At 43.1% G+C, this 12,358-nt stretch overlaps 1 protein-coding gene and 1 pseudogene across 1 annotated transcript in view; both read right to left on the bottom strand.

Moving 5' to 3' along the window:
• The window catches only part of SMC5 (structural maintenance of chromosomes 5), a 55,003-nt gene that overhangs the window by 5,598 nt on the left and 37,047 nt on the right, over positions 1-12,358 (bottom strand). Inside the window, exons 18-19 of the mRNA NM_001039335.3 lie at positions 4,414-4,539; positions 317-412 (exon numbers count right to left, since the gene is read on the bottom strand). Of these exons, the coding sequence (NP_001034424.2) occupies positions 317-412; positions 4,414-4,539 (222 nt within the window). The remainder of the gene's footprint in view (positions 1-316; positions 413-4,413; positions 4,540-12,358) is intronic.
• On the bottom strand, positions 7,346-8,361 carry LOC101749929 (annotated as a pseudogene).

The following is a 12,358-nucleotide window of genomic DNA, read 5'->3' as shown; positions in this document are numbered from 1 at the left end:
AAAATATGATCCTACTCAAATGCAATTATGTAATTGCTACACTGTACACTGAACAAGACATTTCCACCTTTGAAGCACATAAACTGTGGCTCTTATTTCAGGTTACTGCAACTTTTAAAAAGAAAAAACAGGCACAGAACACACTGTTCTTTAGGAAGAACCTACTTACAATTCTAATAGATGCAGAATCTGGCATTTACACGCATTGTTTCTTCTGTCTAGCTTATTAAACCAAGAAATCTAGTACAGAGTAGGAAGTAAGTACAAAAAAGTGAAAGAAAAGGAAAAGAGGGTGGAGAGAAAGAAGTGAACATACTGAAGCACTCAGGCCTGTGAAACAGGAGACCCTCGATCTCTCTTCATTCAGAAAAGCATCTATTTCTTCCAACGTGTCTGGAAGAGTCTGAAAAGCCTAGAAGAGAAAAGATGCATGTATTTTACAGCAGTGGTAATGAAGAGCTCGTTTGCTAAAGAGAAATCCAATAAGCCAGCAAACATTCAATTACTTTTTTCAGGATGTCTCATGTTCAAAATTTTAACACAGCAAGATTTCTTCACAAACTCTCCTGGACAGAGAATTACATCCACAGTGTCTATCAGAGATACACAATTAATTGCCCCTTACTTGTCTAATTTGTGTAGGTACAGGTACTCAGACACAGCATAAACCAGGGCTATTAGTTAAGCTATACAAATGCTACCAAAGGCTGTGAAGAACTTCAGGCAGGTAGCTAGACAGCCCAGATTTAAGTGTTTTCATGTTACTCCCTTTAAGCTAGAAGCTAGAATATGGTCTTGAACTGTTTCTGTGAATACAAGCCTTGAAATTTTAACTGAGATTTCAAGCGATTTTTTTCATTCCCTTGGGTACAGGACAAAGTCAGTGTAACCCAGCTTTTACAGTCTCACTATTGCAAGACGCTTCAGAAGACCAAATAGAATGACAGGATCATTAAAGTTGAAAAAGGCCACTAAAGTCACCTAGTACAACTGTCAACTCATCACCACCATGTCCACAAAAACATATCCTTAAGTGCCTCACCTACACATTTCTTGTATACCTCCAGCGATGGTGATTCAACCACCTCCTGGTGCAGCTCATTCCAATGATTGACCACTCTTTCAGAGAAGAAATTTTTTCTAATATCCAACCTGAACCTCTCCCTGGAGCCACTTGAGAATGAGAAGTAATGGCCTATCTCTAGTTACCTAGGAAAAAAGGTCAAGTCTCATCTCACCCCAACCATTTTTCAGGGAGATATAGAGAACAATAAGGTCTTCCCTGAGCCTCTTCTTATCCAGACTATCATATCATACAATCACAGAAAGGCCTGGGTTGAAAATGCCCACAAGAATCATCAAGTTTCAACTCCCCTGCCACGGGCAGGGTTGCCAACCACTAGACCAGGCTGCCCACAGCCACATCCAGCCTAGCCTTGAATGCCTCCAGGGATAGGGCATCCACAACCTCCCTGGGCAACCTGTTCCAGTGCCTCACCACCCTGAGTGAAAAACTTCCTCCCAGTATCTAACCTAAATCTCCTGTTCCCTCTTGTCCTGTCACTGTCAAACCATGTAAACAGCCATTCCCCCTCCTGGTTATACACTCCTTTCAAATATTGGAAGGCCACAATGAGGAGTCCCCAGAGCCTTCTCTTCTCCTAGCTGAACAAGTCCAGCTCTCTCACCTTTTCTTCACAGGAGAAGTGCTCCCACCCTCTGATCATCTTAGTGGTCCTCCTCTAGACCCATTCCAAAAGCTCTGCATCTTTCTTGTGTTGGGGGCCTTAGGCCTGGATGCTGTACTTACTCCAGATGGGGCCTTACAAGAGCTGAGTAGAGAGGGTCAATCACCTCCCTCTCCCTACTGACCATTGTTCTTTTAATGCAGCCCAGAACATTGTTGGCCTTCCGGGCAGCAAGCTCACACTGCTGGCTCATGTCCAGTTTCTTGTCCAGTCCTCTGCAGGGCTGCTCGCAAGGAGATCTTCCGTCAGTTTGTATAAATACCTGGGACTGCCCCAGCCCAAGTGCAGCACCTTGCACTTGGCCTTGTTGAACCTCATTAGGTTCTCACGGGCCCACTTCTCCAGCCTGTCCAGGTCCCTCTCGATGGCTTCCCTTCCTTCCAGTGTATTGACTGCACCGCTCAGCTTGGTGTCATCTGCAAACTTGCAGAGGGTGCACTCAATTCCATTGTCTATATCACTGATAAAGACGTTGAAGAGCACCAGTCCCAAGACCGACCCCTGAGGGACACCACTTGTGACTAGCTTCCACCTAGACATAGATCACAACCCTTTGGTGGTTACCAGTCAACCAATTCTTAATCCACAGACTAGTCTATCTTTCAAATCCACACACCTCCCACTTAGAGAGAAGGAAGAAGGACTAGACAATCCCAGTTCCCTTAGCCAGACCTCATACAACTTGTGCTCCAGACCCTCCATCAGACTCACAAGCCTTCTTTGGACACACTCCAGGGCCTCAACATCTTGTAGCGTATTTTCCTACACTGACTACACTACTCCTGATGCAAGCCAGGATGCTGCTGGCTTTCTTGGCCACCACGGCACACCACTGGCTCATGTTCAGCCGTCCACTGACTAACATCCCCAGATCCTTCCCCTCTGTAAAGCTTTCCAGCCACACTGCCCCAAGCCTGTAGCACTGCATAGGGGTTGTTGGGACCAAACTCCAGGACCCAACATTTGGTCTTTTTGAACCTCACACAATTGGCCTCAGCCCACTGATCCATCCTATCCATTTCCCTCTGTAGGCCTTTCTATCCTCAGGCACACTGACACCTCCCCCCAGCATGGTGTCATCTGCATACTTACTGAGGGTGCACTCCATCTCCTCATCCAGACCATCAATAAAGATATTAAACAGGACTGGTCCCAGCACTGACCCCTAGGAAACATACCTCATAACCAGTCACCAGCTGGAATTAACTCCATTCACCACAACTCTTTGGGCCTAACCATCTAACCAGTTTTTTATTCAGTGAAGACTACATGTCTCAGCCACGATCTGCCAGCTTCTCCAGGAGAATGCTGGGGAAGACAGTGTCAAAGGCTATGCTAAAGCCTTTATAGACTACATAAACAGCCTTACCCTCATCCAATGGGCAGGTCACCTGGTCAAAGAAGATCAGGTTTCACAAAACTATGCTGGCTAGGCCTGATCCTCTGGTTGTCTTACATATGCTGTATGACTGCACTCAAAACGATCTGTTCCATTACCTTCCTTGATACAGAGGTAAGGCTGATAGGCCTGCAGCCCCCTCAATCCAACCCTTCTTGTAGATGAGCAGCACACTGGCAAGTCCTCAGTCATGTGGAACCTCCCTGGTTGACCAGGGCTGCACATAAATACTGAGAAGTGACTTAGAGAGCACTTCTGCCATCTTCCTCAGTACCACTGGGTGGATCCCATCTGGCCCCATAGTCTTGAGATCGTGTAGGTGGAGTAGCTTGTGACTAACTGATTCCTCTTGAATTATGGTTGGGCTTATTCTGCTTCCCATGCCTGTCTTCCAGCTCAGGAGGCTGAGTATCCTGAGGATAACTGGCCCAAATATTAAAGACAGAAGAAGGCATTGAGTACTTAATGTTTCCTCACCCTTGGTGGTAATGTTCCCTGATGTATCCAATAAAGAATGGAACTTCTCCTTGGCCTTCCTTTTGTGATTAATGTATTTGGAAAAACATATTTTGTTTTCTTTTTGTAACAGTGGCCAGACTAACTTCTAGTTGGACTTCCGCCTTTATAATCTTCTCTCTGCATATGATAGCAACATCCCTGTACTCTTCCCAAGTTACCTGTCCCTTCTTTCAAAAGTAGTAAACTCTCTTTTTTAACCTAAGTCTTAGAAAAAGCTCCCTGTTCAGCCATGACAGTCTTCCCTGCCAGTTTATCTTTTGGCACACAGTAACACAGTCTGTCCCAGAACCTTTGAAGTCCTTCTTGAGGAATGTTTTGCCTTTCTGGATCCCTCTAGCCTTCAGAACCGTCTCCCAGGGGACTCTCACAACCAACATCCTAAACAGTCTGAACTCTGCCCTCCAGAAGTCTAAGGTAGCAGTTTTGCTGACTCCCCTTTTCAGTCTTCACCATGAATGGAGAACTCCATCATTTTGTGGTCACTATGCCCAAGACAGCTTCTGACCACCACATCTCCCACCAGTCCTTCTCTGTTCGTAAAGTGCAGGTCAAGGAGGGCACCTCTCCAGGTAGGCTGTCTTTACCAACAGTTTCAAGATAACATGAGTCAATACAAACAGAAACATAAATTATCTGTTGCTGGTACCTTTCCAGTATTAAGTACAAAGTATTACTTGCTGGAAAAATTAGAATGGTGTATGTTATCCAAAATTTAAGAGAAATATGAAGATTTATTTTTGTACATACTGTCTGAAACTCTTTTGGAAGATGCTGATCCAGATTCATATTGCACATCTGTCGAGCTTTTTTCAGCAGCTCCTTGCAGTTCTCTGTAAGAATCCGCTTTCTCTCATCCAGTTCAAGAAAACGTTGCTATTAGAAAAGATATTAAAATAGACATCTATTTTACTTTAAATTTCCTATTGCTGGCCACCATTGTCTCTGAACATTCATTAAATTTGATTGATTCTTTAAGAATGTACTGAACATCTAAACTCTACAAGCTGTTGTCACACAGTTGAACTTCAGTTCTAACCAGAGGTGGCAATACCAGCAACAAATTCTACAAAAAAAAAAAAAATCAATGAACATAGATGAAATCAGACTGCAGAAAATAATAATAAAAAAAAAATCTTCACTTCAACACACAGAATTCAGTCTGCCTTTCTGTTCAAAGTCAACGCACATGAAGGTAAATCGATTAAAAGCATTTTCTTTTAACATGACTAAATTTCTTTTTCCTGTAGACATACTTTTTTTGTAGCTTCGATGTGTCTAATAACTGACAATTTTACACTAAGTTTAAAAATAAACCAAAAAAAAACAAACTAAAAATAAACCAAAATATAACTACTTGTGAGCCTTATGTTTTATTAACCCCTATTTAATTGCATTTATCTACATAGTGGAAATTATTTGTACAGAATAAACCTCAATTACATAATTAGAAATCCTCCATTTGCTGTTACATATTCTACTTCTGTCATACAGCTAGCAAAATAGAAAAGAGAAGTACTCAGTTTTTAAACCAACACTGAAAAGTAAGTGAAAGTCAGTTTTTGCTTTTGTACAGTCCTATGACTTTTATAATGCAATGCAACTCATCACAACAGCAGTTGAAAATACAATTCAGAAAACACAACACTTACATAAACTTTGAAACTAAAATTGGTATCCTAGCAAAAAAACTTGGGAGAGTGCTTCTGACCCCAAAACTCTCACTCACTCCTCTCTGCACACAGTCCTGGCCTCACACCTGCTGCTTTGACACACAGAGAGCGACAACTGCAGAATAACTGCTTGTTACGTCTCCCAGTTCAGGTGTGCGCAGCTGCAGAGAGCTGGAAGCTGCCAATTTAGAAGTGAAAAGGAGTACATACCTAAATACTGAGATTTCAATTTATGTTATTTTACTCTACCGTTACTCAGTGACTGACTACACATGGAATCCACCTTTTAATAAACAGTTACACCACAGGCATTCACAAAATCCTAATTCAAAACCCATCTGAACAAGATTTTGCCTCAGAATTTCCTTCTAGCAGTTTGAAAAGTCTAATCATATTCCTACACTTCAGAACGCTTTATCTCCCCACTTTTTATTGTTTTGTGTTATAGTTAAATATAGGAGCCCCCCAGTGGCGAGAGGAGAGGAGAGGAGAGGAGAGGAGAGGAGAGGAGAGGAGAGGAGAGGAGAGGAGAGGAGAGGAGAGGAGAGGAGAGGAGAGGAGAGGAGAGGAGAGGAGAGGAGAGGAGAGGAGAGGAGAGGAGAGGAGAGGAGAGGAGAGGAGAGGAGAGGAGAGGAGAGGAGAGGAGAGGAGAGGAGAGGAGAGGAGAGGAGAGATGTTTATTTAGAGCTTACACAGTCAGATATATATTTATTCCGTATTTTACAAATGCAAGACAGCCACTTACAGACAACTTGCCCTACTTTCTGGCAATTTAATTAACCTTTATTTACTAAATGCAACAGAAGCCAGAGTAACAGATATGATCATACGAGAATTTGGGTTATTGTTCTGTACAGCATATGTCAACTCAGAAGTCCTGCTGTCCCAAAACACAAAGGAAGCAGATCCTACACTAGACATAAGTATCTCGCTGTCTTCACAACCATACTGCAAAGACTTTTCTATGCTATCCCAGAGAAGGAAAGAAATGTCACACAGGTAAGAAAGGCTAGCTTTATTGCTACACTGATAAAACAGGGATAAGTGACGATGGCCATCTTTTTTGCCAGAGCCAACATATTATTTCATCCTGGATTATAAATAATCCAGAATAAAACTGTACACCACAATACTTATATTCTACTACATTTTTGTGTATGTCCCGTTACACATTTGAAATCATCATTTTAGGGATGTTTTATAAGCTTCTGAATTAAAACTAGCCTGTATTTTTCAATCACAAAAATCTAAAAAAGCCAGCTGACTTCATTAAGGATGTGTCTGACCTCTTCATAACAAGGCAAAGGATCCACTGAAAGGCTACACAGCTGTGTATTTTCCCCACATGAAGCATCATGTGTTATCCTCATGCATTTCACAGTTACCAGAACCAAACTCAACTCTGAAAAAATGTGAAGTAGGGAATCTTATTTCCAGTTGCATATAATTGGACACAAAGCTCCCCCTTAAAGCCCTGCAAAGCTGCATGAAACGAGATTTTGAGTTTAGACATTGAAAATCTAAAAGACTTCCAGCACAGAATAAGTCTAACCAAAGTCTGAGGCAAATAAAATTCTTCAGAATGTGAAAAAGAAAACATGTTTAGGCTGAAAAGAAAAATCTCAGTATTTAACAGGAAGACTGCAGAATAAGTAGATACATGATGTTGTTATGAAACACAGGCTAGAATAAGGGCACTGACACCTTATCAGGAAGGTTAGGCCTCAACTTTTATTTGGCTTTGCCAGTTTGTTGCCATAGGCTCATGCTAACTATAAGTTAAATACAAACAAAAATATACAAGCATTGATTCCTTCTCCCTCATATACACTCAAAAGTGCACAGAAACGTTAAGGTTCCTGTTGATTTTCTGAAGGTGCCTCAATAGCCATCTAGATACAACTGTAAGACTATCTAGGTGGCGATGGCAGCACTGATAGCTTTGGGCATCACATTCACAGGGTAAAGCAGGCAGCATGCCATATACTTGCCATGCTGCAGGTCACACCTCACCATCTGGTTGGCCAGCTCAAAGCACATGCTGGTGATCTCAGCCACCAACAGCTGCTCGCAGTATGCCTTCTTGGCAGAGATTACTGGTGCATACGTGGCCAATAGGAAGTGCATGCACAGGTACAGCACCAGGTTGGTCTGGAACTCTATCAAGCCAACGTTCAGAGCCCCATGGAAGCACAGCAAGGCTGTGATGGAAGACACGATCTGCCCTATCAGCCTCTTGAGGTTGGTGTAGGTTGGGCGCTCAATGTCCAGGTTCCTGCAGAAGATGTCACAGATGGCCTCGCTGTCCATCATGAAGGTGCAGTCGGAGCGCTCCAGCACGTGTGGGAGGTAAGGATGGGGCTGGAGGGCTCCACTATGGCCATGGACATCTGCAGGGCCAGGTAGATGGAAAACTCCAGCTTGGACTTCTTGCTGTAGTCAAGTGAGAGGCGCTCCATCAGCAGCGAGGTGAAGCTAAAGCCAGTGCTGCACCCAAAGCTGTGGAACACCAGGAAGACCTGCAGCCCCATGCACTCGTCAGCCAGTTTGCAGATGTGGTCCAGCATCAAAGAGATCATCCTTGCCAGTGATGTAGTGACCCCGGGCATAGTTATTGGCTGCATCCTCCTTGCCTGTGATCAGCTGCTCAGGGTGGAAGAGTTGCCGGTATGTCCCCATGTGCACCTCATCTATCACTGTGGGCTCCAGGTCCACAAAGACAGCATGGGGCACGTGCTTGCCAGTCCTTGAAGAACTTCTCGCTGAAGAAGATGTTGAAGTAGTCATCCCCCCCCGCCAATGGTCTTGTTGCTGGGCACCTGCTCATCAGGCTGGATGCCATGTTCCAGGCACTACAGCTCCCAGCAAGCATTGCTGATCTGCATGCCCACTTGGCCCACATGGATGGAGATGCATTCACACATGGCAGCTGCTTGCTCTTCACTGGTGGTCAGGCTCCTCCCCATGTCTGCCAGGACCCTGAAGCTCTAGCTGTGGGTGAGAGGAGCTGATTACATCCCACTGTAACAGTGGAACAAGTCTGAGAGCTCCTCAATAAGCTGAATGCATATAAATAAGTCCATGGGGCCAGATGATATCCATCCTGGAGTTCTGAGAGACATGGCTGATGTGGTTGCTCTCCATCATATTTGAAAAATCATGGCTGTCTGGTGAAGTCCCCAGTGACTGGAAAAAGGGAAACGTTACTCCCATTTTTAAGAAAGGGAGAAAGGATGACCTGGGGAACTACAGGCTGTGAGCCTCACCTCTGTGCCTGGGAAGATCATGGGGCAGATTCTCCTAGAATCCATGTTAAGGCACATATGAGATAAAGAGGTGATTTGAGACAGCTGGCATGGCTTCAACAAGGCAAGATCATGCCTGACCAATCTGGTGGCCTTCCATGATGGAGTGACAGCTTCAGTGGTCAGGGGAAGGGCAATGGATGTTATATACCTGGATGTCATCTACCTGGACTTCTGCAAAGACGGTGACGTGGTCCCTTACCACATGCTTCTCTCTCAACTGGAGAGGTATGGATTTGAAGGATGGACTACCTGATGGATTAGGAATTGGCTTGCTGGTTTGTCACAGCAAAAGGGTTGTGATCAATGGTTCTACATCCAGGTGGAGGCCAGTCCCTCAGGGGTCACTCTTGGGACTAATGCTCTTCAACTTCTTCATCAGTGACACAGGTGATGGCATCGAGCGCACCCTCAGCAAGTTTGTAGATAACACCAAGCTGAGTGGTATAGTCAATATGTTAGAGGGAAGGGAAGCCAGAGGGACCTGGACAGGCTGGAGAAGTGGGCCCATGAGAACCTAATGAGGTTCAATAGGGCCGAGTGCAAGGTGCTGCAATTGGGCCGGGGCAATCCCATGTGTTTATACAGACTGGGCAAAGAACCCCTTGAGAGCAGCCCTGTAGAGAAGAACTTGGGGATCCTGGTAGATGAGAAGCTGGACATCAGCCAGCAGTGTGTGCTTGCTGCCCAGAAGGCCAACTATGTTCTGGGCTGCATTAAAAAAGGGGAGGAAGAGGGAGGTGATTGTCCCCCACTGCTTGGCTCTTGTGGTGGCCCCATCTGGTGTACTGCATCCAGGCCTGAGGCCCCCAGCACAAGAAAGATGCAGAGCTTTTGGAATGGGTCCAGATGAGGACCACTAAGATGATCAGAAGGCTGGAGCACCTCTCCTATGAAGAAAGGTTGAGGGAATTGGGCTTGTTTAGCTTGGAGAAAAGAAGGCTCTGGGGAGACCTCACTGCGGCCTTCCAGTACATGAAGGGAGCATACAAACAGGAGGGGGAAGGGCTATTTACAAGAGTGGACAGTGACAGGACAAGGGGGAATGGTTTTAACCTGAGACAGGGGAGGTTTAGGTTGGATATTAGGGTGAAGTTTTTCACACAGAGCGTGGTGACACACTGGAACAGGTTGGCCAGGGAGGTTGTGGATGCCCCATCCCAGGATGCATTCAAGGCCAGACTGGATGTGGCTCTGGGCAGCCTGGTCTAGTGGCTGGTGACCCTGCCCATGGCAGGGGAGTTCAAACTAGATGATCATTGTGGTCCATGGACCCAGGCCATTCTATGATTCTGTGATAGGTAGAAATAATATTTTGAACAGACAAAGCTACCATGAAAAACAGCCCAGAAAGAGCTTCAAATTTGTTTCAGCCAACAGCGTGAGAACCAACTTGGCGGTTCCTTCAGTAAAGGTTTGTACAAGTGCAGGACTGCGATTACAGCTTGCTGAAATCAAGCAGCAGGATACACTTACATTCTATATCCTCAATTTGCATTCTGTTGTGCTCACCAATGGTGCAACTGGTTTTGTGCAAAATGGGAAGCTGGTTATAGAAAATACAGCTACCACTATCCAATGTCTTCTCAAGAATTAGTGTCAGAACACTTGCCTGCTGGCAGTAGTTAATTATTTCAAGCTTGTAAACTTATACAAAGGAGAACAGATTTTGCATTTTATTAAAACCTAACTTAATGAGCAAATGCTGCAACATACTTACTAACACCAATAATTTAAACCAGTTTACAACAAATGAACCTAATAAATAGCAAGCTATCAAAGCAAGAGAAGTAGCAGGACTTTTTCAAACAATCACTGTAAACACGTAGGCAACTGTGCCAATTATATAATAAGCAGATGGGGCTAAATATCTTCCCTAATATGCTCAATATAGGTCACAAACACAGATTTATTTCTTAGGTTCACTAAATAAATTCAACACAAGATGTTATTAAAATAACACCACAGTTCTGACTTGTACTGCAATGACAAAACACAACCCTAGCTAACTTGTTCAGAAAAATGCACTGCTTTGGTCTTTTCAACTTAGTTCTAAAAAACAAACAAACAAACAAAGGCATCCACAACATACATGCTGCTCTCTCCACTGTACTCCAGTGCCAAGCCTTCACAAAAGGAACATATAGGATCTTCTCCTAGACGTAATAAGTAGGATCTGTGTTTGCTTCAAATCTTAATCAGATGTTTACTTAGGTATTACTGAGCCTCAAAATTTCTTGAGAGATGAACATCATGAAGAAGTGCTAAGCTTCACAGCTTCTTCAGCTGATTCCAACCACATCAATTTCAATTAATGCATCAAAACCAGCACATGACCTACGAAAGTGTCAGACCATCAGACAAACTAATAGCCCCATAATCCTAACAATTAGGTTTAAATTTAGTTTCATTAAGTAGCTTCTTTTCAACATACTTATTTACGATTAGGTTTTTTCCTTTTTGTAGGCCTATTTTATGAAAACATGCAGCAATTTTACACAAAGCACTGTGATGGCATCCTCAAGGACAGCTTTGGAGCAAGACTACTTTAACGCAAAACTGCTGCAGAAAAAAGGTCTCACAGACAATGTCACTAACAAGACAGAGAGGGCAATTAAAATACAGTACTATTTCAAACAATACTTGATTTGAGATAATACATAATTTGACTAAGGTATAGAGACTTTCCTCTGTGGAATTACATGTTAAGGCAGAATATGAGACATCCCAGAGGGTATAATGTATCACCCACAGTGCAACACAAAAAAGAGAATATCTAAAAAAGAGCCATAAGACTTAATTCAAAGAGTCAACATGCAGCATTTGGGGAAGCTTGGCTATGGAATTCTATGTAAGTGAAAACTTCGAACACACTTGAATACTCAGAATAGTTTTCCTCCATAGCAGTTATATTTCTTGAAAGACTGATCACTAGGATTACTAATCACAAGATTGGGGTTTTTAATGTTTCTAAAATCAAATAAAGCAACCATCACAAATATAAGCTCTGATATAATCTCCTCCACTTAAGTAGCTGAATGCAGCATCAGAGACTAACAGGACTTCAGCTGACCCAAACACCTGTTCACTAAGCAATGAGGCAATCTTTCTCTAAACAAGTGTGATCAGAATGTTTACCTTACGCACACTTACTTATCTGACTAGACATCTACTTATACACCAACTGAAAGATGATCTCTAAAGGGTGAAGAACATGGGAACAGAGAAGAAAAAATATTAAATACATTTACCAGTGACAATACAGACTATTCCACAAAGTTCATGGGTTTTTTAAAACATTCTTACTCCTAACCAAGCTCAGCAATAAAGCAATTCAGACTGGATTTTGAGTTAAATCTGAGTAACAGCCACATCACATAAGAGATCTGATCCAACAGTGACTTTCCAGGCAACATCCTGGACTTGTCTCTACCTACAAGTTACTTTTTGCCCAAGTTCTAATTTTCCTAGTTTTCCTACTAGTGATGATACCCGTACCCTCCAGTAGTTTTTCTGAATATATCAAATCATTATTTCTCAAAATGTACAACTATCCAAAATAAAAATCACTTACTTTTCAACTGCTTTCCAATTCAACAGAATTGTTTTGCCTAACAGACTAAAATAGCATTAAGTTATAGTTAACCTTACTCCCTCAAATAAGGAACGAACCTACCATTCTGGAGTGGTATATATTGAAAGATTGCTTGTTTACTA

This window comes from Gallus gallus, chromosome Z, assembly GCF_016699485.2.
Source record: "Gallus gallus isolate bGalGal1 chromosome Z, bGalGal1.mat.broiler.GRCg7b, whole genome shotgun sequence".
In the NCBI taxonomy this organism is placed as follows: Eukaryota; Metazoa; Chordata; class Aves; order Galliformes; family Phasianidae; genus Gallus; species Gallus gallus.
This window is presented reverse-complemented; position numbering and strand designations above follow the sequence as displayed.